At 47.3% G+C, this 26979-nt stretch overlaps 4 protein-coding genes across 8 annotated transcripts in view; 2 read left to right on the top strand and 2 right to left on the bottom strand.

Annotated features, from left to right (window-relative positions):
* Nucleotides 1-828: 828 nt before the first annotated feature.
* On the bottom strand, nucleotides 829-3949 carry LOC306801799 (uncharacterized protein). Its single transcript, XM_079305178.1, has 4 exons — nucleotides 3864-3949; nucleotides 2825-3040; nucleotides 2375-2469; nucleotides 829-1825 (listed from the first exon to the last, which is right to left on the bottom strand). The coding sequence occupies exons 1-4, from the start codon at nucleotides 3895-3897 to the stop codon at nucleotides 1388-1390; spliced, it is 783 nt and encodes a 260-aa protein (XP_079161304.1). The 5' UTR covers nucleotides 3898-3949; the 3' UTR covers nucleotides 829-1387.
* Nucleotides 3950-5984: 2035 nt separating this feature from the next.
* On the top strand, nucleotides 5985-8434 carry LOC306801588 (uncharacterized protein). 3 transcript variants are annotated; one of them, XM_079304764.1, is made up of 2 exons: nucleotides 5985-7307; nucleotides 8294-8434. In XM_079304764.1, exons 1-2 carry the CDS (start codon nucleotides 6007-6009, stop codon nucleotides 8316-8318), a joined length of 1326 nt encoding a protein of 441 aa, XP_079160890.1. In that variant the 5' UTR covers nucleotides 5985-6006; the 3' UTR covers nucleotides 8319-8434. The 3 variants fall into 3 exon arrangements, with proteins under 3 accessions (XP_079160890.1, XP_079160892.1, XP_079160891.1); XM_079304766.1 differs by having other exon boundaries at nucleotides 6078-6244; nucleotides 6331-8434; XM_079304765.1 differs by having other exon boundaries at nucleotides 6078-6244; nucleotides 6328-8434.
* Nucleotides 8435-8532: 98 nt separating this feature from the next.
* DDX11 (DEAD/H-box helicase 11) lies at nucleotides 8533-25008 on the top strand. Of its 2 annotated transcripts, XM_079304760.1 has the most exons (26): nucleotides 8533-8799; nucleotides 8875-9099; nucleotides 9538-9624; nucleotides 10970-11127; nucleotides 12233-12278; nucleotides 12803-12910; nucleotides 13423-13510; nucleotides 13973-14175; nucleotides 14713-14865; nucleotides 14968-15014; nucleotides 15785-15864; nucleotides 16991-17035; nucleotides 17160-17227; nucleotides 17626-17664; nucleotides 18103-18226; nucleotides 18744-18878; nucleotides 19327-19439; nucleotides 19737-19809; nucleotides 20147-20250; nucleotides 20794-20943; nucleotides 22847-22915; nucleotides 23074-23174; nucleotides 23565-23649; nucleotides 24204-24279; nucleotides 24397-24551; nucleotides 24678-25008. In XM_079304760.1, exons 1-26 carry the CDS (start codon nucleotides 8605-8607, stop codon nucleotides 24705-24707), a joined length of 2757 nt encoding a protein of 918 aa, XP_079160886.1. In that variant the 5' UTR covers nucleotides 8533-8604; the 3' UTR covers nucleotides 24708-25008. The 2 variants fall into 2 exon arrangements, with proteins under 2 accessions (XP_079160886.1, XP_079160885.1); XM_079304759.1 differs by lacking the exon at nucleotides 24678-25008 and having other exon boundaries at nucleotides 24397-24670.
* Nucleotides 25009-25906: 898 nt separating this feature from the next.
* Nucleotides 25907-26979, bottom strand: part of WASHC1 (WASH complex subunit 1) — a 106047-nt gene continuing 104974 nt past the window's right edge. For both annotated transcript variants that reach the window (XM_079304762.1, XM_079304763.1), the window contains exons 10-11: nucleotides 26555-26623; nucleotides 25907-26120 (exon numbers count right to left, since the gene is read on the bottom strand). In XM_079304762.1, the coding sequence (XP_079160888.1) occupies nucleotides 25969-26120; nucleotides 26555-26623 (221 nt within the window). In that variant the 3' untranslated portion in view covers nucleotides 25907-25968. The remainder of the gene's footprint in view (nucleotides 26121-26554; nucleotides 26624-26979) is intronic.

The raw sequence follows: 26979 nt of genomic DNA, 5'->3' as shown, positions 1-26979 counted from the left end.
GCTCTCCCGGCCCCGCAGCCCCGGCGGGAGGATGGCCCAGGGATGCGGCACCGGGATTAGGGCAGGGCCTGGCCGGAGCTAGCCGAATGGGAAATGTCCAGCTATCTGCTCGTGGCTGCCAAATCTGGCACCCAAACGCGTGGGTGGCCAGCCAAGCCCCGAGGGTGGGGGTGGCAAGCAAAGGCTGCTGCCAGAAGTGCCCCCGCTGCTGGAGCTGGGGAAGCTGTCAGTGCCCAGGCAATGGGGGCACAAGCCGTGGTGCCTCAGGCAGGGATCTGGCAGCTTTGGCACCCTCCAGGGAGAAGAGAATGAGCTCGTGTGCCGGAGTGAGTGTGCACTGTGTTAGGGATCCTACCTGCTGGGGACTGTTCCAGGGCTCGCACATTTCCCTGTGTGTGTGACCTGCCTAAGACTTTGGGAAAGATTACAGTTCCTAGGACAATGGAGGACTGTGATTTTGATATCTTCTTTCTAAGGACTTTTTTCAATGGATAGACACAGAACCTGTATTTCCCTCAGCTGTGTTTGTGTCACTTAACATTGTAAAGGGAACCAGCATCCCAGGCCATCTCCACAAGGATGTTGCTTAGTGTGGTGCATCATTGAGAGAGCTGCCTTTGACCTCTTTCTCCTCACAGCCCTTGGTGGAATAGATAACAAGCAAGCCCGCAGAAGGAAGGGTGAATAGGGGATTCTCACTTCAGTAGCGGTCTCCTGGAAGCCAAAGACACTTAGACCTTAGATTGAGTTTGAGGTAACACCATCTTTCTCTGAGTGGAGATTCAGAGAACCAGAGCTGGTTCTTTTAGCAGCAAGTGCAGACTCCCAATGGCTTCACACAGTTTTACTTACAGGCATGTTCAGTGTTTAGAAAAGAAACAGCACTTCAGCACAAGTTCCTATAAGTCAGACTCTCTCTTTTTGTGAGAGACAGGAGGCGGTTCTCAATCTGAATGTTTATCCTGTGAGTTTCATAATAGTGTTTCAGAAGTAGATATCAACTATGTGCAAACCCCAGTAGAAGGAGAACACTGGACCAGCAGTTCCCTTGCAGAGTAAGGCCTTCCTGCACTTGCAGAGCACCCCTTGTGTATCTGTGTATGTATATGCACATTCTTGTTTCCAAAAGTTCTTCTCTTAATGCTTTTGAGCATGAGCATCTACATTTAGTGAAGAAAAGCCAACATTCTCCTATGACATCCCTTGAATGACACACCGAACATCAATAATGGTGAGCAAACAGTTTTTACAGGAGAGAATGGTATCTTTTCAATACAGTTACTTCCAAGAGGATAACATCTTTTTCTTTGAATCCTGACAATAGCGTTTCCCCATGCACTTGGAAGAGATGGCTTTTCCCCTGTGTTTACCACACTGTTGAGCTGTATCAGTTGGTTTGTGACCAAGAAACATCTGCGTTGTTCAGGGCCACCAGCAGGCTCGTGGCAGCCCTCCGCAAGTCTTCCTCCCGCACTGTCTTCCCAAGGGACGTCAATAACTTCATTGTCTGCAGTGAAGTCAGCACCTGTTTGTCCAGTATCCTCAGGAGGAGATCCTCAATGTCACTGTTGAGCAGGTGGCCTTGATGCTGGCCGCTGGCTGTCACCTCTGTGGCTTGTGGGCCGGAAGGATTTGGTTGTGTGCTCACGGGTAAGAAGGTGGGGTTCACAGCTGCCTCTATGCCAGGTCCAGAGCCAGCAGTGGGGGACATGTGGGCTGGGTGGGGATCAGAGCTGCTGGGTGACATGGCATCTCTGCTTGTGATGATGGTGGTGCCTGCTTGGCTATGCTGCTTGGTTCTGTTGTGTCCTGGGCATGCAATCCTCTGTGGAGGAGAAAATGTTCCTCTGGAGAGCCTTAGGAGCAAGCACCTAGCACAGCCCTGTGCCTGTTCTGTGGGTTTAGCTCTCACTGTACAATCTCATCTTTTCCATTTCCTACTGAGATGAGCCCAGGAAAGCAAAATAAACCATTGTATCCTTTCCTTGTCAAGTGTCCCCATAAATCTATCTTGGGACTCACAGTTCTCTTTACTCTGTTCTTCTAGCCTACATGTATCCCCCTTTCTTCTGGAGAAACCTAGATTGTCTCAACTTGTTTGGAAATGAGGGCTGAGATAGTCCTCAAAGGTTCATTTTCTTGAAGAATGCCTTTTGTAAAGTTTCCTTTTTGGCAAGTAGGTGCAGGTCCCATCTGTCTTAGCTCATCAGTTTGGTGTGAGTGCCTCTGGAAGGTGGGTTGCTTATGTCTGTCTTCTGTCTTCCCTGTCTTTTAGCTTTCTGTTTTCCTACTTGATCATATTCATGACTCTCTCTTTTGCCTATTAATTACCCAGAGCATACCATAATCTTCAGGTTATAGCTAAATAACTCACCTTAAGGAAATAATTTTTCGTAACACAGCGATAAAGAGAAAAGGTGCAGAAGTTGAGGAAGAAAGACTTTTCTGGCAGTTTGGAGCATATGGGCCCTACAAAGAGGCAAATAAAGACACAGGTCCAGTGATGGACTCCAGTGCTGGCACCTCCCTTAGCAATGACCTCCCTGTGGAGTCACAGCCCTCCATGAAAAACCCTTTTGAGAAACTCCACTGCTTCTTGGTCATCTTCATGACCCAGTGGGTGAGAGGAGGCTGGTCCTAGGGCTGCATGTGGATCCAGTCAAATGTGACAGAGGATGGGCATGAGGACATGCCTTCTCCTTACTGCAGGATTGCTACCCACCCCTTCTCCTCCCCAGATCCTGAGTGTTTCTTCTCCCAGTGATTTGGGCCATGCAGGACTCCTGTCCAACTGCCTGCCCTTGGGAATCATGGTTGGTTTTACCTGGAGGGATGACTCCATGGTTTTCAAACTCATCCAGTTTCTGGACCAGTGAGTTCATGCAGCCATACAGCTCACGAAGTTGGCAGACAGTTCTGGCTTGGATGGTCATCTGCAGCAACGTGAAGAACTGATGGTATTCCTGGTCAGAGAGTGGTGTTCCTGGCTTCTGTGCCTTCGTGCCCTGAGGGCCAGCTATGCAGCCCCAGCCCAAGAGCACTGGTGGAAAATAGAGTGCAGGGAGTCGGAGGAGAAGGAAAGGCTAACCACGGCATGTTCAGAAGAGCTAGAGGACTGAATCCATGTCTCTGTTGCCTTTTCTGGGTGCAGAACCCAGCACATGGAGAATGTATTAGCAACCTAGAGATGGAAGGTCCAGATCTGTGGAATACTTGCTTTGCCCATGATGAAAGGAGTGACAGTACATGGGTGGGGGACCCTTCACCAAAGCTCTGGAGATTCAAATCTTGAACTGGGAGAAATATCTTGGAAATCATGGCTGAAACTGAGAATATTGCTCTGTTGTCAGGGCTGGAGCAAGTAGACCATTTCCTTCGATTATTTTTAGCCTCTGAAAATTCTCTTCCTCTGGCTAAATAGGTCTTTAACCAAGGTCCTCTCTTAGACCTCTTTCTCCTGCTTCCCCTGTTGCTTTACTGGGCTAAATCTTTCCTCTTAGCTTTCTGGGTTAACTCCAGACCTGTGCTTTAGTGCTAGTGTCTGGTTTAATGCGCCCAGCTGTCCCTGTCATGGCATCTCCAGTCTCCACCTCTGCTCCAGCCTGTGCCCACTGCACCTGACTTTTACCTGGCTCTTGGGTTGCTCTGTGGCCTTCCTTGATGAATAAAATACCAACTCCAGTGGTGAAAATTGCCAAAATTATAAGCCCTGGAATCTTTGCACCTGAGGCATTGGAGGGTGCTTCATCCCTTCCTTTTGCCTCCAAACTGCCCAAGCTGAGGAGCTATGGGAAGGGTGTAGAGCACCTGGTCAGCTGCCCTTCCTCACAACTGGGTTTGGAGGAGAGATATTTCCTACTCACCAGACAAAGCCAGATAAGCCCACAAGGCCATCATGGCACTGGGAGCAGTGCCTGTGACAATTAGGGCCCACTTGCACTGCTGGAGGTGTCACCTCTTCTGCTTTGCCACTGATGTCACAGACACCTGCATTCCAAATGCTCCATCCTCTGCTGCTCCTGCTTCCTCCCTGCTGCCCCCTCCCCCAGGCAGTGTTTGTGCATCAACAGGTGTGTGTGACTCTTTCTTCCTGCTCACTACCAGCCCTGTAAAATCCCTCTGGAAGGAGGCAGTCAAACAGGCATTTTTCTGGAGCACCAGACAGGAAATTCTGCCTTTGGGCTGCTGCTGTTGATAATGTGTGAGTGGATCAAAGTCTGCCCAGATCTTTGTGTGCTTGGCTGATCCATTAAGACTGGATCCACAAAGTGCTAAACAGGGTTCTAGACCATGGCAGAAAACACTAGGAAGAAAGGTGATGGAGAGAAAATGGTTTGAGGAATCAATACTTTTCTTACACAAAACTCTGTCAGGAGGCATTTTTGGTCTGGAAGTGCAGCAGGAAGAGTATCCAGACACCTGTGGGAAGTGAGCTATCAAGGCAGCTCTCTGGACTTGTGGTTGACCTGTGTGCTACCTGAGCTGGCCCTGGTTATTGGACCTGAACAGTGGTGTCACATGGCATGTGGCAGTGACCCTGACTCATGTTTCTGGGCATCCTTTTCCTATGGTCTAGGTTACTTTCAGCTCCTAAATACTGAACCCCTTGTAATCTTACCATGGCAGGTATTTATTATGTCTGTTTTCCTTCCCCTGATCAGGACCTGCAGTCCCCAGCTTGGCTTTAAATGAAGAGAAGCAGGTTTTTGACCAGAAGCAGCCTAACACTGAGCCAGTAGAGACTGTTCACAAGGTGAGAAATTGCATGGAGCATATCTGGGAAGGGAAGAGCTGAATGCTGACAATTTGGGGTGTACCATGCTGCACACTCCACACTCACCCTGCCTATTCTGCTCCCTCAGTAAATAGATTCTGTTTCCACAAAGATGTGTAGGCGGAGTATAGCAAAGGTGAAACACAGTCCTTGGACATTTAATACCCTTTCAAAAAGACCCAAATGTCCAAAATGAAAACAATCTTGTGTATTTTTCAGCAAAGAATATACTCATAATGTTAAAAGACATAAACGAAAGTGTGGCTTTTTCTCATTTTGGTGCTGATAATATTTGACAATATTTGGGTGAGTTTGCTGCTTTGAGGTGCTTTTGAGTACCTTTGTTTCTACCACCAATGTTTTTCAGCCCTGAGTGTTGTAGACAAAACTTTCGGGTTTGGTATAACCAGTGTAATTGGTGTCTTCCAAAATCTGCAGGTCAGCTGAAACAAAACCTGAGGGGTTTAATCTGCTGCATCACCTCCTATTCTATGTCACAGAATGATGCTTAGTCTGTAAGCAGTGCTGTCCACTTCATCCTAACTCACACTCCAGCATGAATTTCCAAGGTGTGTCTCCAAAGGAGAATAACCCATGAAAAACGAGGAGCCTCCAAATGTTTCAGTCTAAAGGTTAATAAAACAGTTTATCATTCCACTCAGTTGTTTATCTGTTCTATAGACAAAATCTAGATACAATTTGCTGCAGAGCTTTCTCTTTAAGGAAAAGGGCTATGACTGGAAGGAAGAAAGGAAATAGTCTTCTGGGTAGGGTTGAATGTTTCTATGGTGTTGGCTGATTTCTTTCCTGATCAAGTACGGGAATACTGGCTGAACAACACTGGTTCACAGGCAGCAGGAGAAGCAGCTGCAGTGGGACTTATAAGGGAAAGTAGTCATGATATTCCTCTAACCTTGCTAGACATGGGAACTTTGAAGGCAGGCAAGTGATGGGTCTTGCCCTATAGGGCTGCAACTTTGACAGAGGATCCCCTTTGCAGACTGGGCAACAGTGGCCTCCCATCCTTGAGTCACATTCCCTTCCCACTCACCTCAGTCTCCGTGTGCCCTGAGAAGATACCAAGGGGCTCTATCCTGTGCTGTCAACTCCTGGTGCCTGATGTGCAGCAGGTCTTGGTGGTCTCCCTGTCTGGACTTTCCTCCCCCTCCCCAGAGAAAGCAGGGACTTACTCATTGCTAGTTCCTCTGTTCACTCCAGCAGGTGACAGGACCATGGGTGACACGCAGAAGGGCAGCCTTCATCTGGAACTTCATCAGGAAAGTTCAGTGACAGCTGAACTCCATCTGTTCCCCTCCAGGAAGCTCACGGGAGATTCCCTCCAGGAGGCTGATCAAAGACAGGACCACAAGGAGGAGCTGAAAACAGAAAGTGAGATGGAGAAGTGTTTTCCAAAGAGACGGGGAATGGTACCTCCATATGGGATGGAAATCTGGGAGTGCAAGGAGAATGGTGAAGCCCAAATCAGCAAGGCTGTCCTTGCTGGCAATGAGCCAGACCTGCCCATGTGTGGGAATGGTGCTGTTTGGATTCAGCAGGTGAGGGAGAAAACCTACAAGTGTCCGGAGTGTGGGAAGCGTTTCAGCCGGAGTTCATACCTGAGCCAGCACCAGAGGATCCACCTGGCAGAGAAGCCCTTCAGGTGCCCCGAGTGTGGGAAGAGCTTTGTGCGCAATTCGGACCTGATCAAACACCGGCGGATCCACACAGGGGAGAAGCCCTACCAGTGCAGCCAGTGCCACAAGACCTTCAGCCAGAGGTCAAATGTGATCAGGCACCAGCGCACCCACACGGGAGAGAGACACTACCTGTGCAACCAATGTGGGAAGAGCTTCAGCCAGAACTCACATCTCATTGTCCACCAGCGAAGCCACAAGGGTGAGAAACCCTTTAATTGCCTGCGGTGTGAGAAAAGCTTCAGTGACCGCTCCTCCCTGATCATCCACAGGAGGGTGCACACCGGAGAGAAGCCCCACAAGTGCCAGGAGTGTGGGAAGCGTTTCCGGGACAGCTCAGCCATCATTCGGCACCAGAGGATTCACACGGGAGAGAAGCCCTACGAGTGCCCGGAGTGTGGGAAGACGTTCCGGCAGAGCTCCTCGCTGGTGACCCACGTGCGAACGCACACGGGTGAGAGGCCATACCAGTGCCCCGTGTGCGGGAAGGGCTTCAGCCAGAGCTCGGCACTCGGCACTCACCGCCGGATCCACGGGGGAAAGGCCTTGCCCGTGTGCCAGGGCAGCCTCCTGCCCAGCCCCTTGCAGTGCATCGAGTGCGGCCGCAGGTGCAGCGACCGCTCGGCTCTGTGCAGGCACCAGAGCCTGCACGGCCAGGAGCGGCCCCACATCTGCGTGGAGTGCGGGGACACCTTCCGCCGGAGCTCAGCTCTCAACGTGCACCTGAGGATCCACCGTGGTGAGAGACCCTACAAGTGTGAGGAGTGTGGGAAAACCTTCCGGCACAGCTCGGCCCTCGGTGCCCACCTGAGGATCCACACGGGAACCAAGCCCTACAAGTGTGTCGAGTGTGGGAAAACCTTCCGGAAAAGTTCAACACTTAAAGTGCATTTGAAAATCCACGTGGCCATGAACCAACAAAATGTCTGGTGGATAGAAGAATCCTCACCTCCCGCTCACTTCTGCCATAAGCCTGGAGTGGATGTTCAGAGCAGGAATAAATAAAAAAATAAAAAAAAGAGTAGTTTTTGGGGGTACCTGAATGCATGGTGAGAAACACAGTGGGAAGAGACTGACTGGAGATGTGGTATATCTGGTGTTAACCCCAGAAGCACAAAAAAATTCAGGAGATTTGGCAGCAGGGAGCTAGTCCCAAGAGTTGAGTGCTGGGGGTTTAGGAAGAGTGCCAAGAGCCTGAGGAATGAGCACCAGCTTCAGGGTAAGTGGATACTGTGAATATATGCTAGAATAGTAAGTGGGAGAATTGGGCTTGTAAAATACAGCTAAGGTGAAGATGAAAATAAAGTGTTCCAGGTTGGTTCTGACTCAAAACTTTGGCCTCTTACATGCTGTAGTAGACTTAGGAACTTTTCTTTCTATTACTTTTCCTTTTCATGAATGTAGTTAAGTTTACATAGTGTTTGACAAGGCATTTCCAGATCTTTTCAGAGTGAGACTTTGGAGCAGAAATTCATTGTTTGTCTTTTCTTTCTATTTTTCAAATCTTACATGGGACAAAGAATTCCTACCTCATGCTAGCTAGGTAACACAAAACTAATGGCTGTTCCCAGAAAACCTGGATGTAGAAGCGCTTCCAGTTGAAAGGCAGTCTGTAGGTTCTCCCAGATTTGTTGTTGCTGATTTGAAACTCCTTCCAACTTGAGACTTGGGACATGGACAAAAATGTGGCCTTATTATTACTTAACCTAGAAAGCAAGGATTTGCCCCCAGATGTCCTAGTCTGAACTGGTACACGGAGAGTTCTCACTGATGGTACAGAGACTGATTGATTGCAATTCGTTCTTTTTATGCCACTCTTCTTTAGGTCGCTATTGTTTCCAGAATGTTAACACAAACAGTTTGGCATTTAAGGACTGCGTATTACATAAACCTCTTCTATACCGCAATGCTTTATTACATCGCGTTTCCATCCTAAATAAAACCTTTTTTCCCCTCGGTAATCCAATTTTCTGTCCCTGCGTGTGATGGGAGGGAACGAGAAACAGGATTTGGAGCTCGGGAAAGGGAAGTCTGTGCGGAGAGGGCGGCGCGGGGCGGCTTTTCCGTCGCGTCACGGGAAGGGGCGGCGGCGGCGCCCGGTTCGAAGCGGGGCGGGACGGAGATCACCGGGATGGGATGGAGAGCGCCGGGCTGGAGAACACCGGGACGGAGAGCAGCGGGCTGGAGAACACCGGGACGGAGAGAGGGGCGGCGCCGGGCCGGTTCCCGTTCCCCTACACTCCGTACCGCATCCAGGAGCAGTTCATGCAGGCGCTGTACGGCGCGCTGGAGGCCGGCCGGGTCGGCATCTTCGAGAGCCCCACGGGCACGGTGAGCCCGGGGCTGATCCGAGCGGGGCCGGGCGGGGGCGGCAGCGCTGTTCACTGTGTTGGCTCTCCGTGACAGGGCAAGTCGCTGAGCCTCATCTGCGGGGCCCTGTCGTGGCTGCGGGACTGGGAGGAGAAGCGGCGGCGGGAGGAGGAGCGGCTGCTGGCGCAGGACGGGCTGAGCTCGCAGCGGGCGCGGCCGGACAGCGCGGACACGGCCCCCGTGTCCCCGACCCGCGACCCCGACTGGGTCACGGCCTTCGTGCAGAACAAAGAGGAGCGGGACAGGGTGGACAGGCTGAAGGTTCGTGTGTAGAGGAAATAGGGAGGAAAAGGTCGGGAGGGCTGATACCGTATAGGCACGGAGTGCGTGGGGCTGGAAGGGACCCGTGGGCTCACCTGGAACAGCCTCTCTGCTCGAGCAGGCGGCTTTTTAGCATCTCCCGGGAAGGAAACTCTTTCTCTCCTTTGCCCCCCTCTCTGGGCAAACTGTTTCTGTATCCTGGATAATGACTGGAAAAAACGGGAGGCAAGTTTGGTGGTGGTATGTCTTTGCCTGCAGGAACTACAGTGCTTTGAGCAAAGTAACACTCACTAGGCGAGCACTTGCAGAGAACAGCTCCCTGTACTGGCAGTTTTGCTTCCATCAGTCTTTTTTTCTATGCCCAGAGCATAACTAGTAATTCCAAGGGTTGAGGACTAAATCCACTTCATCCTGCCTACACTGTCTCTTTTTTTGCAGGAAGAACACATCAGAAGGAAAAAGAGAGAGGATAGTCTTGAGAAAATTCGGCACAACGTGCAGTTAAAATACGCAGCAAAGAGGAAGGTGAGTTATTCCATAGACATCAGAACTTTCCCTTCTGGTTATCTTCAGTGTTGTTCCTACTTGCTTATGTGTGACTTCACACTGACTTATCCAATTCACCTGCTGGAGGAGCTCTTTGTATGAAGTTTCTGAAATCGGTAATCCGAAATTTTTGTTACATTTTCTTTTGAAAGTACAGATGTGAAAAACAGTTTGTGCATTGATAATTTCCTATGATAGTTTTTGCGTGTTGGCAGAAATTATGTGTATTCTGATTGTCTTCTGGCCCTCTGCTTTTCTTTTAAAAGCTTTAATACTCAGAGGCTTTTTGGGGGAGAAGATCTCTGTTTTATGAGCATGTGTGAACAGTCTGTACGTCTGGAATAAAAATGATACTAGATTCACTGATATATATTTCCTCTCATTTAGATGCATAAACTGGCTTCAGTGCTCTTGATGCTTATTGATTATATGAGTCAAACTTCCCAGAAATACTCAGCTCAGGTCTCCAGATAGACAGGTTTATTAGGCTGCCAGGCTATTAATTTCTAGTATGCTCCATCTCAAATACTCAAATGTTTTGGTCGAAAGGATATGACAGGAATAGTAAAGAATGGGAAATAAAAAAACATATGGAACAAAGAACTTGTCTTGTAAAAGAGAATGAAGAGCATGTAAAATGAGAAGCATGATGAAAAGCAAGAAAGCAAATGAGAGAATTATGGAGATTTGAAATAGTGACTGGTTCCTTTTTTCTGTACTTCTTACTAACTGCATTTTCTGTATAATGCCATAGTAGAAAAATGCTCATTGAGTTGGAAGATGCTGTTTTGAGATGGAAAAAATGAACTTTTCTTTGTCATGACACAGAAGTTAATCAGAAAACTGTTCTTCAACAGTTTAATTGAATTTTTGTAGAGAGGTCGACTTGTGTTAGAGTAATAGTCACATTACTGGAGAAAAAACAAGAGAAATCTTGTTCTAAACCAGATGCTGAGCTTTGAGTTAAATGTGCACAGTGTTTGATTATGTCCTTACATGTTTGTTCAGGTTTATTTGCACTGTTTCATCTCAGGCAGGTATCTTTTATGGGTCACTTTAAGCAAGTGATACTGGATTACATGAGCATTTCATTGAGGGTCTATTAGTTCAGCAGGCCTTTTGCAGAGAAAGTCCTTTATGTTTCCCCTTCATATCCATCTGTGTGGGCACGTCTTTACTTGTTGGTAAGAGCTGCTTTCTGTGAGGCTGAACAGCTTCAGCCTTCTGTGGGGGACTGTGCTGTCTTCTGACCTGTCCATGGCATAAAGCAGCCCCTGTGCTACTCTTTTAATGTAGGAAATACTGTGCCTTTGTGTTCTTCCAGAGATGTGAGGAGGATGAGGCAAAGCGCCTTCTTCAGCTCAGCAAGGAGGCTCTTTCACAGGGAGCTGCAGAGGGTGCTCTAGACCAGCTGGATCACAATGAGGAGGAGCTGATTCTTGCTGAATATGAGAGTGATGATGAAAAGAAGGCGGTATCTGGGTAAGGACAGGGGCTGAGGGAACATTTTCTGTTTCATTTTTGTCTCGCCCTGATTAAAGCAGTTGAGCAGATTTTATTAAAATGTGTTTCTCATCTTTTCAGATGGTGTAAGGTGGTGGTTGTTCTGGTTTATTTAATTGGTTGGTTGGGGGGATTTTAGTTTGTTTTGGTTTGGTTTTTTTAAACTTTTGTTGGACTGATCTAAGTGAATTGAAGTGCTTTCTGAGAAGGTGCATCTTAAAAATGTGTGGCAGTGTTCTGCTTTTATCCATGCTCAGCTTCCCAAAGTGTGCCTCTGGATGCTGAATGAGTGACTTGAGATCAAGCTCTTTGCATTAGAAAAGCAGAGTGGAACTCAGGACACCAGAGGAAGCAGTCAGTTCTGCAGATGAGCACTGGCATCTTTTGATACTTTAAAGGCAGAAATGTTCACGTTTCTGAAGACAGAGATTTGTCATGAAAACCCCATGCACATTTTCTCTCCCATGCATTTGCTTTATGCAAAAAGCCAGAAGCCATACTTCAGCACAAAAAGTCAAACACATTTAAATTACAAATTTACTAATTACTATCTAGACAGATCCTTCTGCCTTAAAAATTGCAGAACACTTAACTGCTTTTTTTATATGTAGTTAGTTTATCAAATATTGAACTGTTGTTGCCTTTGAGGAGCTTTATGGCAGTTGAATGCTTTCCTCAAGCCTTTATGCAATATCTGGAGGGTGGTAAATTGCTTCTAATGGGAAAGCTTTACAAAAATAAATAAATAAGCTCACCAAAGAATAGTACAGCACTAATTAGCTTATGCCTGAGGCTTAGAGGCCCCTGAATCAAAAGAAAAAAGATCTTGAACTTTGAAAAGAGGCACAGAGATTTTTTCCTTTAAAAAGAAAGACTTGAGTTGATTATGCACATTTACATTGTTCTTTAAAAGTTCATTTTTCTTTTACCACCTCAGATTAGTTCTGAGGCCTTTTTTGAGATGACTTAATCATCTCTCTTGAGACCTCACTCTTGTGGTGGAGCATCATTGATTCTTAGTGTGAATCAAATGCTGAAAGGTGGTCTGCTGAAAGGAAACTATTTGAGCTTTCTCTTTTCTTAGGCTGGAAGAAGATGATGATGATTTGGAAGAGGAGCACGTGACTAAGGTGAGATGAGGAAATTAAACAGTGCCACTTCATAGAATAGTGTTATGAGTTATGGCTTCCTTGCACCTTTCCAACAGTCAGGCAGTACAGAAGGATTTAGGAACAAGCTTCCAAAACCTGACAGGTTTGTTGGTAAAGACAGCTACTTCTGCTGTGCTCATCTCCTGCACTACACTGCCTGCCTAAGCAGCTTGCTGTGCTAGCACTGCTTAGTTTTCGCTGTGGCTTGCTGTAAAAGCACACAGCAATAAATAGTTTTTTATACTCTCCCATGGTGAGTCCCTGCTTTATAGAGACCTTGGAAAATTCAATGGAAACAAAGGCAAATGCAGAGGAGAAAACAAAGACGGGACTTTTGGCCTCAGCAGTTTTAAGGTGACATTGAAACATGTGCCTTCCCTTGTGCTTTTGAAGGTTTGAGCAAGGTGAACCTTGTTAAAGTGCTTGGCTGCTTCCTTATAGGTCTCAGGTAGGGATTGGCTTCCATGTGCTTCTTGTCTTCCCTTTGTTCTTCCTCGTGGCAGATCTACTACTGCAGCCGCACTCACTCCCAGCTGTCCCAGTTTGTGCGCGAGGTGCAGAAAAGTCCTTTTGGCAAAGACACACGTCTGGTCTCCTTGGGATCCAGGCAGGTACGTGGTGGTGTTCTCAAGGGACCCAGAACACATTGCCAGGAGCTGTGTGGAGCTGGTGCCACAGAAGTCACCTTGGGGACTGGCTGAATCTCCTGTTCAAAAACTAAGGCAGCCATGAGTTGCAACACATCTGCACATTTTTCTATGAACTCTGTTTTTGGTAATTTGCCCTTCGATGTAAACACAAAAATATGTTTTACCTTTTCTAATACGGAGTATTACAGATGTCTGAGTCATTGAGAAGGTGCTCCTCTTAGTAAGCTAGTACTTCTGGCAGCATTTTTTAGAAGCTGTTGTACAGCAGTGAGCCTCTTTTTCTCTTTTTTTTTCTCCTAAGTTTCTGTGGGTTTCGAGCATGTCTGTAGCAGTTAGACTTTTCCTTTTTGGAATCTGGCCTGAGATTGCTTTAAAGAAAATCTTTTGTTTAAAGAAAATCTTCTGTTTTACAACAGAGGGTGCACTCAGCTGTGAACTGACTCCCTTCCTCTTCCTGTATTTTCACATGGCAGAATCTGTGTGTGAATGAGGAGGTGCGACGCCTGGGTGCTCTCCAGCTCATCAATGACCGCTGCATGGAGATGCAAAAGAACAAACATGGTAGGAATGCTCCCAGCCTGGGGAACCAATTCCTGATAAAGGTGTCATCAGAGTGTGGAGACACTGGGCACTGACAGTCAGTTCTAGCAAGAGTGGTAGGAGCTTGGAAATGATGGGTTGGAGGAACAGGAATCCTTGGTGCTTTTCTTGATCTCCAGCTATGCTGAGATCAAGATGAATTTTCTGAGTGTCTAAAGCTGGTCAGGACTTCTGCATGGAAAGATACTTGTGTTTGTTAACTCAGTACTAGAAGTGTTGGAAGATGTCACATGCTAAATCTAACTGGGAAGAATAGTGCTCACTGTGGAGATGGAAATGTTACTGCTGAATAATTTTTAAATAGGTGATAGGTTGGGAATACATAGGACAAAGCTTGCCTTGAAATCCAGAAGGTTCTGAAATGTGGTTGTTCTAGGCTGTTGTGTGTGTTGCTCATAGCTTTCTTTTGATTTCTGCTGTTAGAAAAGAAGAGTGATGAGGAGAATGAGGGGAAGAAGAGACGTGTGAGTCGCACCGTGTGCCCATTTTATTCCTATGAGCAAATGCAGTTTCTCCGTGATGAAGTTCTAGTGGAAGTGAAGGATATTGAGCAGCTGGTGTCCTTGGGAAGGGAGACCAAAGCCTGCCCATATTATGGGAGTCGATTCGCCATCCCTGCTGCTCAGGTAAGGTGTAACACTTTTAGTGGCATTAATGCCAGCCACTCTAAGAAAGAACTGATGCCTGCTCCTTCTAGTACTGTTAATTAGACTGGGGGAGTCTGTAAACAGGCTGTATTTCTGTCAGCTGTAGTTCTGCTCAGAAAAGCAAAGGAAAATGAGAATTCCCATCAGAAATTCATAAGAATACTGTATGTCTCGGCATTTTGAAATACTCGAACAGTTCAGCAAGTATGAGGCAATACTGACATACAGGTGTACTCTTAGCTCTTATACCACTCTTCTTCCTTGCTGAGTTCTCTCTGAAGACATGCTTTCAGCACTCCAAAGGGGAATTGGAAGGTAATCTGAGTCCATATGCACCTGTAGCATATTTCCATATGTGCTTCTGGTTTTTGTTCCTACCTTTCCCATAATAGGAGTACATCACTTGGCTGAATTCTGCATGGCCCTCTGATACAGGCTGTTAATGAGCGGTTGTAGAATGCCTTAAGTTTGTAATGATGAGAGCTGGAATCAGGGCAGTGTGTGCTTCTCCTGTAGCTGGTGGTGCTGCCCTATCAGATGCTTTTACATGAGCCTACCCGGAATGCTGCTGGGATCAAGCTGAAGGATCAGGTTGTGATCATTGATGAGGCTCACAACCTCATAGACACCATCACCTGCATCCATAGTGCCGAGGTCAGCGGCTCTCAGGTGAGTCACAGCCTGGCCTGCTGATGGAGAGGGAGGTCTGCTTCCAGCAGTGCCCCTGCTGCTCTCATTTATAACAACAGCTTCTGCTTTTTATTTGTGTAGCTGTGCTGTGCCCACTCCCAGCTGTCACAGTACATGGAGCGATACAGGTGAGGATCTTGGGGGGAAACAGCTCAGCAGAGCAAGGTCTGTGAATGCTTTGGCTTGCCTTGTGGCTTGCAGGGTCTTTCTTGCTTTTCCTCAGTGGAAAGTTACTGCATTGATAGTTCTGCAGATGAAAAGACACTTGCTTCATTATCTCTCTCTAGAATCCAAGTTAGTCTCCTGGGGATGGTGTTTAGCAGCAAGGGGATACCCTGAGGATTCTCTTTTCTCCTTATGCATTTAGTTCCTTTCCCAATATCTTCCTCTGATCACTGCTGCTTTGTGATGCAGAGTTTCAAAAGATTCAGTCTTTCATGTCTCTCCCTTAGTCTTTCATATGCTGACTGGCATTATGGTAGAAGCAGCAAGCTTTGAGGATGAGGAAGCTGTATGTGGGTTTTGGCTCTGCATCTTGCCTGCCCTGCAGAGCCTGATTGTTGTGTTCAATGCTAATAACTCTGAAATTTTTGAGCATTATTGCAACAGGATGTTGAGGCATCACTGCCATTGTAATAAATGAACTAAAATTAATATGCAAGGAGAAGTGCAGTGGTAGGAACAGTGTGGGAAGCATGGGTAAGTGCTTTGGGATGACCTTGGGCAGGATATCCAGAAGACGCTGCCCTGTCACAAACAGGGAGAGTGAGCCTGGAAGAGATCTTAGTTCCTGTCTCTCCAAAATGAAGAGGAGTTCATGTACTTGTTTTTGCAGCTCAGCTGCTTTGGTTAGTCCCTGAAGAGATTTTGGGGTCTTAACATGTCTCCTTTTTCATAGGAAACGTTTGAAGGCAAAGAACTTGATGTACATTAAGCAGATCCTGTATTTACTGGAGCGGTTTGTGGCCATGCTGGGAGGTAAGAAAATATCTTTTGTCTCCAAGGGTAGTTAGTTAGTGCCTCCTCAGGACACTGTATCCCTCCCTCCTCTGCAGAGACTGCAGGACAGTGTTGTTCATGTATAGGTTCAGATTCCTGTAGTAGTTTTATTTCTCAGGCTGGTTTGTATGTGGGGAAGTTGTCTGGTGTCTACTTGAACCTTTCTCTTTGTTTCACTAGCTGAGGAGCAGCAAATGACATTCTAAGTTGTAGAGGCAGTTTCCTTCTCTTTCTCTGGGGTTTTGAGATCCATTTGGAGTGGGGATAATGTAGGACAAAGTGAGGAATATAGCAGATGTATAACAGTGTAGCACAAAGAACTGCATGAAATAAATCTCCAGGTCACCTGGTAGTAAGGCCTCTATGAGTGTCAGCATGCATCTGCAGAATGAATCTTTCCCAACTGGTGCCTTCCCTTTGTAAGAAAATGCTATTTTGCTTTGATTTTAGGTCCACAGGAATTTGCAGGGCTCCTTTTCTCCAATGATCTGTTTGCTAGACCTTAGTGTGTCTTGAGGAGGGAAATGTCCTAAGTTGATATAGAACTTCCTCCATGCCAGGGAAATGCAGTTCTTTGGGACAGGGGCTGCAAAAGTGAGATGTGAGGTGGATGTTAAACACTAGGATGTAAAATGCAGTGAGTGGTAGCAATTAATCCTGTTCTGGACTCTGGGCATGTAGGTGTCCTTAGGTTTTTCCCCTCCTCCCAGTTGCCTGCCAGCCTCTGTGCTTCTCATCTTCCTGCTGCTGCATTGAGGGGTGAGGGATGTGTTGCAGCCCTTTCCCTTTGTCTTTGCAGCATGGTGACTACATAGGATGTGAGCATTTCTGATCACCCAGAAATGCTTCCTGCCACTTCCTGCCTGAAGGAATGTAGGTGGTGTTCCTTAGGATGCAGCAGCACACTTGTTCTGCAGTGTAGGGCTACTCTACAGGGCAAATGAAAACTGAGTGGAGCTGATGTTTTGTCTGTATAGCTATATTTTGCAGATATGTAGTTACTTCTTGGGGGGTTTTTTTGTGCACTGTACTTTTCAAGCTCAGTCTTTAGTTTCCTGATAAATTTTGAGATGATTAAAGCCTTCCTTGGTTTCATGCTTTACAGGTAATGTGAACCAGAATCCTGGATGTCAGGCAGTTTCCCAAACAGGTAAGACTGTAGTGAGCTCCTGGGGTATGGAGCTATCAGTCAGGGACATGGGTGTGGGCAGTAAGAGGTGCAGGCCCAGCAGCAGCTAATAATTTCTTTTCCCCTTTTCCCTCTTTTCTTTCAGGGACAGTACTAAAATCCATCAATGACTTTCTATTTCAGAGCCAGACTGACAATATCAACCTCTTCAAGGTATTGCAAAGGTTGTCTGATAGGGCACAGGTGGTGGTGACTTGAGATTATTTGGAGTGTGTGTGTGAGCTGGAAGTAGAGCCAAAGCCCACATGGCAGAATCTGTTTTCTAGCTGTCTGTAGGCAAAGCTACACTGTAAGGGCTGTGGATGCAGAAATGTGGCTACTCCAGTAACCTGACTCCCCTACTGAACCTCCAAACACAGCCCCTTAACACTGTGTGTTTCCATTCTGGAATGCCTTTGTAATAAACTTGTCTGGTTTGTAGCACCCATGAAGAGCTGTGCACCTCTCCCCAAAAGCACAGGAAGTGGCAGCCTTGCTGGACAAGGATCAAGGACAACAGGATGGGAGAGAGGTGCTGAATGCCAGTTCATTTTTCTGTCTTCCTTCAACAGGTCCAGCGGTACTGTGAGAAGAGCCTCATCAGCAGGAAGGTACTTGCCCTGTCAGCATGTTCCAATGCTGTTTCACCCTTGGAGTTTGAGAGTTTGAGATGGAAGATGCAGCAGGCTTGGAGGTGTTCTCCACCCTGTTCTGTAAACAAAATGGTTCCTGTAAAGTACTATGTGGGCAGATTAACTTGCTTATCCAGAAAAGAAATATACAATGTGGTGTACCACAGTATTCCAGTGGGTGGCAGTTCTGTGCTACTTGGCCTCAAATCTGCCAGACAAGTAGGCTGCATTGCACTGGAAGAACAGACATTAGAGACTTGTTTTGCTTTTGATTCAGTGGTGGAGGAAGGTAATGGGAGCTGATACGTTCTGATTAGGCTGGTGTGTGAACATCTACTAAGGAACTTAATTTGTGGCAGGCCAGCAAACCTGCCTTTGTCTTCTCTGATTCCTGCTGTTCTGGCTTTTGCTTGGCAGCTTTTTGGGTTCATGGAACGATATGGGGGCCCTGCCTCAGCAGTGAAGATCAACAAGGAAAACCAGAAACTGACTGGTTTGCAGAACTTTCTTCTGACCCTTCAGCAGGGATCTGATAAAGAGGGTGAGTTCAGGCATCCTCTCCTTGCATCTGTGGGCAGAGTAAGGATGTGGAACCTGCATCTCTCTGCATGAGGAAAGGGGAGAAGCAGATTTGCAGAATGAGAGACTGGAGGAGGTGTCCTGCATGGGTGTTTTTTAACAGCTCTCACTGGCTGACCTAGGCAACTGTTCATTCGATTGGTGAGGTCCCTTTCAAGCTGAATTATGTAATTCCATGTTCATACCACCTGCACTCAAGCTTTGCACTTCTGTGACCTGCTGGCTCTGGGACATGAGCTACTGTGTGTAGTAGCTCTGCTTAGTGGTGCCATCCACAAATACAGATCTTTCTTTTATATTTTTTTTTTTTATTTAGCAATGAGACAGAATTTGGGTTTTCCCCTTTAATGGGTCTTTGTTCTCTGCCTGCAGATGTAGGCCAGCTATTGTGTTCCTGTAAAGCATGTTTTGTGCTTAGCCCCTGTCTTTAGAAGCCTGGCCTAAGTTGCCTGCCTCTCCTTTTCTTTTTGGGCCAGCAGGTACCCCTCAGAGCCCTCCTGTGGAGGCTGAGCATGACCAGCTCCGAGCTGCCTCTCCCCTGATGCAGATTGAAGGATTTCTCTCAGCCCTCACAAACGCAAACCAAGATGGCAGAGTCATTCTCAACAGGCAAGGTACTGGAAAGGGTGAGCTGGGGAAAGATGGCACGAGTCAGTCACAAGCAGGGAGCTCCACTGGCACTGAGGGAGGAGATGTAAGAGGCTGTGGGGAACCTGCAGCAACATTTGTGCCATCTGTGATGTAGGCTGGCTGGCTTGATCTGTCTGAGGATGCTTATGACCCCAAGAGAATTTTTAACCAAGGGCATGGGGCCAGGGTTTGCAGAGGTCTGCTCCCACTTTGGATGGCAATTTTTGTCCTGCTTGTTGTACAGCTCCAGGGAGATTAGGAAGCAGAAGGTAACTCCCAGATTGCCATTACCTGCTGCTGCCTCTCTGTCTTGAACAGCAAGTCCTTTGAGAGGTGGGGACCTGTCAGAGCACCCATGTCAGGAGGGAGAATCTCATATCCCTGAGTATGTGTCACAGCTAGCTCCTGAATGCTCTTCTCTCCTTTTCCCAGGCACAGTTGGTCAGAGCAGTCTCAAATTCCTCCTGCTGAATCCAGCTGTCCACTTTGCCAAGGTTGTGGAAGAATGCCGTGCTGTCATCATTGCCGGAGGCACCATGCAGCCGGTGAGGGAACAAGGATGCTGTGCTGGGGTCTCAGGAGGTCGGTGGTGCCATCTGCAAGCCGGGGTGGAAAGAAAGCAGCCAGGCTGAGTTCGGGGTAGAACTAGCACGGGGAGCAGTTGGAGGACCTGGTGATGGATCCGTGGCTCTGCAGGCGGGATCCCCAGGGATCTCTGCCTTAAGTCAGCGCTGCTGAGCACAGGCAGAGGGCGCTGCTGCTCCGCTGTTGGCCCGGGCTGGTGCTGCCCGTGTAGTTTTTGGGACACTGTACTTTACTCGTCTTTCTTTTGTGCATCTTAGGTGGCTGATTTCCGAGAGCAGCTGCTGTGCTGTGCTGGCGTGGACCCTGCCCGTATTGTGGAGTTCTCCTGTGGTGAGTGTGCCAGGCTGGCAGGGGGGGCTCTGCAGCTGCAAGGGCTGCAGTTTGCCTTTAAAAATGTGCTGGGGTGTCTTTCTTAAAAATCAGGGCAGTAAAGGGGTGTGAGTTCCCTTTCACTCTGAGCTTCCCCTGTGGTCCTGACTGATATTGGCAGGCATGTGCCACACCTTCTTCCCAGGGGCTGAGGGAATGGAATTTGGAGTGGCTGAGTGACTTAGGCACTTTGGCTAATGTTTGCCTCTGTCACTTAAATGCAAGTAAAGTTCTTCAGCACATGGGGTTTGTGCCAACAGCAGTGATGTTGACTCTCACTACTTGTTTTTGTCTCCAGGACATGTGATTCCTCCAGAAAATATTTTACCCATCATCCTCTGCAGTGGTCCTTCCAACCAGCAGCTGGAGTTCACTTACCAGACCAGAGACCTGCCTCAGATGGTCAGTTTGTCCTTTGTTCCCTTTCTTAGGATCTCTTTTTGCTTTACTTGCTTGTATTTCAGAGGAGGGTACACTCTCTGTTTAAGAGCTGGGCTGAGCAAAAGCCATGGCAAGGGAAATCCCAAACCACAAGAGCAGCTGCAGGTGTTTTGGCCCTTCTTCCTGTGGCAGGCCAGTACGTACCCAAAGCCAGACACTAGGTCTGCTCTGCCTCTGCTGAATCTCAGCCAGATGTGCTAACCAGCTCTCAACATCTGTTTTAGTGGGACAGCTTCCATCCACTGAGGGAAACCTTTCCTGAATGACCATGGCTCCACAGCCATAACAGAAACCCTGGGCTAGGGAAGAAGGCCAAGCAGCAAAGAGCTTTTTAATGATGCCCAGCTCCCCATGGGAGTTCTCACAGATCTGACATATTTCCCACATTTTTTCCTTCCCTTAGGCATGTCATAAGGAAGGTGTGATCCTGGGACTGAGCAGTGAATTAGAGTGGCACTAGCTGGGGCTCCTGTCAGCTGCAATATGCTCTCATCTCTCTTGCAGATGGATGAGACAGGTCGAATCCTCTGCAACCTGTGCAATGTGATCCCGGGAGGTGTGGTGTGCTTCTTCCCCTCCTACGAATATGAGAAGCAGGTCTATGGACACTGGGAGCAGACAGGGCTGCTCTCCCGCCTCTCAGCCAAGAAGAAGGTGATTGTGCAGCCAGGGAACTTGGTACTTTCCATGGAGGTGTAAAACCCAGACAATGCCATATGCATTCCAGGCCTCTCTCTGAGTTGTTCCCATAGTCTGCACAGCAGAGCTGAATGGGTGTTTATCCAGCTAATCCCTCCAGTAACAGATAAATGATACTGCCTGGGTGGCTGAGCACAGAGCTGTGATCTAAATGAGATTGATTGCAGCTGTACATTCTTGAAATGCACAGTCTGTGTAGTGGCCATGGGGGCAGACAGTCTTTGCTTTCCATAGGCAGCAGGCTTGTTCTCTTGTGGCTGGGGGGCTGTTCAGGTTGAGCTCCTACAGGGAGTTTGTTTTTCCCAAGCTCATCTGTGTCCCTTGAGCACAGACCAGCACAGCCAAGGGCTAGGTAGAATGATACAAGACTGCAGTTCATAAGACAAATGGCATTTTGCTATCTGCTAGAAGCAGAGATGAAAACTGAGAGACTAGCAGTAGTGACTCCTGCTGAAGGAGCAGTGAGAAACATTAAATATGCAATATCACTTCAAATATAAAGTCTTTGCAATGACTCTCACAGGTATGTGAAAGCTGGGTATTGAAAGTCAGGCAGTTCAGGCTGTGGTGCAGGGATCTTGGGTCATGTGCTATGGGAAAGAAAAATTACATATACCCTGGCTGTGACTTCTGTTTCCCAAAAGCTAATCAACTTACCACAGTCCCTGATATTTCACAGCCTTGGTGATTCGTGGCATTCTGGCACATGGGGCAGCCTGTAGATTTTTGGGTGGAAGCATTGTGCTTCATCTTCTCTGTGCTTGTAGTTACCACTGTGAGTGCCTTTCAGGTATGTCCAGTCAGGGTCCCAGTGCTCTGCCTGGTTCCTCCAAGGCTTTGGACCACACACAATTTGTTCCAAATTTCAATTCCAGTTTGTTCTTGTTTAGCTTTTGCAGTGCCCAGCAAATGGGGTATGTGTTAGCAAGGTAACTGGGTGTAAGTGCAGCAAGTGTGACTTTCAACTGCCCACATACAAGATCTTAGAAGGGAAGGTTCAAGGCTTTCCTGAGGTTGCTGTGGTGAGATCACACTGAGATTATATACAAATTACACAGGGAAAGTTAATTTAAATCAGAGGCTTAAGTAGCTACTTTTCAATAAGTTAGTTTTGACTTGTATTTGTAATTGCCACTTATTTTTCTACTGAAAGACTGATTTTAACTGGTAAAATTTGATACTACTTTTTTCTAACCAAAGGAAAACACACTCTGTAAGTTTTTCAATATTATAGAGAAGATAAATGTTGCATGTCTTGTTTACTAGGAAGACTACTTATGTTTTAGGCCAAGATACAGCACCTATAAAAATATAGCTTAATTAATTGCACAGGTTTTCAGTAACTAATTAAGTGTTCTAGAATAGCATAAAGAAATATTACTTTATTTATGCTTTGCATGAAAAGCTGATTTATTCACTGGGCAAGGGGAGCCACTGCTTGGAATTAATTGATGATTCAAATTGATTTGTCCTGTCCCTGTCCTCCAAGATATTGCAGCTTTAGAGTCTCCTGACCCCAGAGAGTCTTGATTCATAGGTGCAAGAGGTGCACATTGCTTTTCTGCCTCTCAGCTCTTGGATGACTTAGAACTTCTTGCAGTACTGAACAAGTCTGCCAAAGCTGAAAGGGATTGTTGGAGGGGTAGAAGCAGCTGCTGCTCCCTCCAGAGCCCAGCTGAAAAGAGCTGTAGTGCATTTTCAGGGTGGAGGGAAGGTACTGGTTAAGTTAGTTTTTCAGGAAATTTTCCCTTTCGTGACCTCAGTTCCATATGCTGTTAAATGGCACGGGGATAAAATTATTTCCTTTCTTTAAACTGTTTGCTTCCTATTTCTGTAACTGATGAACTGTGCTTGACAGATCTTTCAGGAGCCTAAGAAAGCCAGCCAGGTGGAGCAGGTGCTGGTAGAATATGCCAAGTGCATAAAGGTAAGCTGACCAGGCAGGCTGATGGGAGTGTGGATATGGGAATGCTGCAAAGGAGGGCACTTTTAACAAGGAGAGGGCTCTAGCCTAAGTGTGGGAGTGTTTCTGAAGCACAGAAATCTTCCCTGCTCTGGTTTAAGTTGCTGGTCCCTCTCCTGCAGCGCTGCAGCCAGACAGGAGGACAGATGACAGGGGCCCTGCTGCTTTCTGTAGTTGGAGGCAAAATGAGCGAAGGGATAAATTTCTCCGATGACCTGGGAAGGTAAGGTGACTGCTCCTGGGAATGCCACCTCTGGCTTGTGGTGTAGTGACTCCAAGCATGATGGGCATATCAGTACTTGCAGAGGGGAACCTGTGACTTAGCTGGTGCTTAGAGCAACAGGAGGGTCTGCTGGGTGCTGTAAAACCTGCCAGTCCAGGCCCTCTTCAGTGAATAATGCAGTTAGGCTTGCTGTGCTAGATAATCACTTTGTTCTGGCACCCTGAATCCCTCTGCAGCTCTGTTCAGCACGTGCTTGTCAGACTGCTGTGCTTTATTGCTGCTTTTGGTTTGCAGGGCTGGCTGTCTTTCAGGGGTGCAGTGACCTCTAATTTATCAGTCTATTGGCAAAGTGCTCTAGGACATTAAGAATAATGCAGTCCTCCCTTGCAGGTGTGTGATTATGGTGGGAATGCCTTACCCCAACATTAGATCTCCAGAACTCCAGGAAAAAATGACTTGGCTTGACAAAACAATGGTAAGAGCCACTTACTCCTTTGTCTCTTTCAATTCTGCTTTATAGTACTAACTTCCCAGCACATGAATCCCAGAGCTGCTCTTCAGAGGTTTTATTTTCTTTGAGCTTGCCCTCATTTCCCAGACAGTGTGGTACTGAGAGCACAGGCTTCTCCAGGGTGCTCCTGAACAGGTCTAAACAGGAAGTTGGGTGGAGGTAAATGCAACCAAAACTGAGTTCCAAGGGGAGCAAGGACCCTTCAACCAGTGGGGGTGGCAGGGTGATAAAAGCTGCTTGCTAGGATCATTTGTCCCTTCTCATTGCTCACTGGAGGTGCTGTTCCTGGGGACAAGATTTCTGCCTTCAAGGGGACCTTGGGTTGGCTCTTTGTGAATACTCAACACACTTTTCTGACTGCAGCCTCTCTTCTGTTCCTCCTTACTCTCAGCTTGGGGTCTGCCTGGCCACCCGCTCACCCTGCAGGGGTAAAAGTATTTACCTCACTTTGTCATTAAGACTTCCCAATTTGATTTACATCTGTCCTGTGTTCAGATTTGCCTGTTTCTTCTTTCCAGCCCAGAGCTGCTGGCCAGGCACCTAGCAGAGTGCTGATTGAAAACCTGTGCATGAAGGCAGTAAACCAGTCGATAGGTAATTCATCCTTCCTTGGACAGGCTGAGGGATATGAAATGCACTGAAGGAGGAGGGTAGGAAAAAGGATGCATTACAGATTGACTGGCCATTCTTTTGTTTTTATCCTCTGTACAGGCAGGGCCATTCGCCATCAGAAGGACTTTGCAAGCATCCTGCTCCTGGATCACAGGTACGCACGCCCTGCCATCTTTAACAAACTGCCCCAGTGGATCAGGGAGAGGACCCAGGTGAAACCTGCCTTTGGATCAGCGTTTGCTGAGTTAAGAAAGGTCAGAACTCATCATACCTTATGTCCTGCTACCAACACTGTTCCCCACTGTCCACATCTGGACTTTTTCAAGCCTTCCCTTTAGAGTAAAGTCAAGGACAAACTGCCTGCTTTTGTGTGTTCCCAGTTCCATCGAGGCAAGTTGGATGCTTTGTGATGTGGAGCAGAGAACACATGGTATTTGTCATTGTGACTTATACCTCTGAAGACTAGGTAAAGTAACACAAGTTACTGCTTTTCTGTACCTTGGACTTGTAAAATCTCTGCCTTCCGCCTCCTTTGTGGATGTTTTCTGTTCTGTATCTGAGTGCCATGATGGTGAGACAGCCTTCAGCACCACAGCCAGGAGGGAAACTGGTTGGAGATCTGAGGCAGGTGAAGACAGTAGCAGCAGGCACCTACTTGTTTACAGCTGTTAAGGTTTTATTTAAATTGATTAAATACTTCCAGTAAAAACACTCAAGTATGGCGAGTATTCTTTAAGTACACTTAAGTAAGGGGAATAATCATTTTGACTGAACACATGTTTTTTTCCCATCAACCACCAAGTGTAGGAGGCCTGACTGACCAATGCCATCATTGAGCTTTTCTTAGGAATTGTAAACTTGCAGGCCACTAATTTATGTCATGCTGGAGTAACAGAGTGGTAATGGAGCAGCTGTGGATAACATTTATCCTGACCCTCTTTCTGCCTTGCTTCAAGTGGTCAATATATTGAAGCAGTTCATTCTTTCAAGGGGAATAAAGTTATGGCCACAATACAGCACTTCTCCTTTAATAATGCTTAAGCACAGGATTGCTCTGCTCTTTGTAACCCTTAAGTTTATGAATTCAAAGTAACTTTTTAAAGTTTAACTTTTCTGGGGTTCTTTCCAGGGTTATAGATCAGTGCTGGAGGACAGCAATAATACCAGGGACAGCAATATAACCTCTCAGCTGTTCCCAGGTACCTCTTGTCATCCTGAGCAAGTCCCATCCCAGGAGCTTTGTTTGCTTCTTTTCCAGTTTCAGCAGTTGGATGCTACCCCTCCAGGCTCTTCACAAGGAAGAAAGTACTTATGGCACAGAGCTGTTACCTGCTCCCTGTATGTTAATTAGCCCCACAGGGAAAGAAACAGCTGCCTCTGAGAAACTTCCATTGTGAGTCACCTGCCCCTTGAGTAGGTCCAAACCCCATTGTCTGCACAAGCTCTGCATTCAGGGAGGGGAGCACCTGCTTCCAGCAGCTGGTGCCCTCCAGCCTGTGGCTAGTGGTGCTGGGCTGTATGGCTGGACAGCTGGGCTCTCCCTTTACACACTCTTAATTGATGACACTTCCCACTATTACCAAAGTGATGGCAGTAAGGACCTGCTTCCTTCAACTTCATGGAAATTTTTCAGACAGCAATGGTTTCACACTAATACTGAATAGATCCCATCTATGACTCCCAGTCATCCTCATCCTCCTCACCTACAGGCTGCTGTGGGGGTGGGAGGGGTGGTATTGAGTCCGACATGCGAGCAAAGGCACCAGCAGGACTGCCAGGAGCATCCGTGTTCCCAGAGGCTCCTGGTCCTTTCCCTGAAATACCTGTAAGGAAGGAAATCACCAGTGAGTGACACCTGGGGACTAGACACTGAAGAGATTCAGCAAAGGGGAGGGGGAAAGCCATGCTCTCACCACGCAGGTAACCAGAACAGCCAAGGTCTCCTTTAACTACAGCTCCCCCTGAGCAAGTCCCTGCTGTTGTCTGCCCAGTGCTGAGGTGTGACCTTCCATCTAAATGCCCCAGGAACCTGCTATGACCTCAGGGCATCTCACATGCCCATATGGGCAGCTGCTCAAGCACTGGATTAATTCCTCTGCTCATTCTCTGTACAGACACTCCCAGCTATAGTGTTGATACACTGCCCAGGAAAATCTCTGTTCCTGTTTCCAAGGCTGTGGCTGACACAACTCGGGTGCCAGGGAGTGCTCTCCCTCTTTCCCAGGTGAAAGGAGCAGCCCACATCCTAGGACAGTACCTTTGCGCCTCAGCACCAGCTTGTTGAAGAGGTCTGACATCAAATCTCCACCTTGTCCTGTAACTCTCACTAAAACAGAGAAGAAAAAGTCAGTGAAGAAAGATTAGTCTGAGCTAAGCACTATGGCAAAAGCATTTCCCTGCAATTCTGCCTTTGGATTAAAAAACACCCTCCATACCTCTAATTTTGTATGACACCCCAAAACTACAGTCTGTTTTCAGGTCAGGAAAACAGTAGGCACAGCAGGGTTAATCACATCTGGGGAAAACCATGAGTGCAATTCATTGAGGGGCTGTGCATTTGCAGTTTCATTCTGCCAAAGCAGCTCCATCAAATCCCCTCCCCAGCTACCTCAGCCAAGGTGCTTAAACTGGTTCAGCCCTGTCCCATTTGGCCCCCAGGGTTTCATTTGTGTGCCTGGTCCT

This window comes from Erithacus rubecula (genome assembly GCF_903797595.1).
Source record: "Erithacus rubecula genome assembly, chromosome: 4".
Classification (NCBI taxonomy): Eukaryota; Metazoa; Chordata; class Aves; order Passeriformes; family Muscicapidae; genus Erithacus; species Erithacus rubecula.
This window is presented reverse-complemented; position numbering and strand designations above follow the sequence as displayed.

Bases quoted from the DNA above. Each gene is read 5' to 3' on its own strand.
- LOC306801799 (XM_079305178.1), bottom strand. From the start codon at position 3,897: ATGATGGCCTTGTGGGCTTATCTGGCTTTGTCTG. The intron at 3,041-3,863 runs GTGAGTAGGAAA...ATTTTCCACCAG, and splicing joins GGCTTATCTGGCTTTGTCTG to TGCTCTTGGGCTGGGGCTGC. The intron at 1,826-2,374 runs GTGAGTTATTTA...TCTCCTCCACAG, and splicing joins CGAAAAATTATTTCCTTAAG to AGGATTGCATGCCCAGGACA.
- LOC306801588 (XM_079304764.1), top strand. From the start codon at position 6,007: ATGGGTGACACGCAGAAGGGCAGCCTTCATCTGGAACTTCATCAGGAA. The intron at 7,308-8,293 runs GTGTGTCGAGTG...ACTCTTCTTTAG, and splicing joins ACGGGAACCAAGCCCTACAA to GTCGCTATTGTTTCCAGAAT.
- DDX11 (XM_079304759.1), top strand. From the start codon at position 8,605: ATGGAGAGCGCCGGGCTGGAGAACACCGGGACGGAGAGCAGCGGGCTG. The intron at 9,625-10,969 runs GTGAGTTATTCC...GTGTTCTTCCAG, and splicing joins AATACGCAGCAAAGAGGAAG to AGATGTGAGGAGGATGAGGC. The intron at 20,944-22,846 runs GTGATTGTGCAG...TGTGCTTGACAG, and splicing joins GCCTCTCAGCCAAGAAGAAG to ATCTTTCAGGAGCCTAAGAA.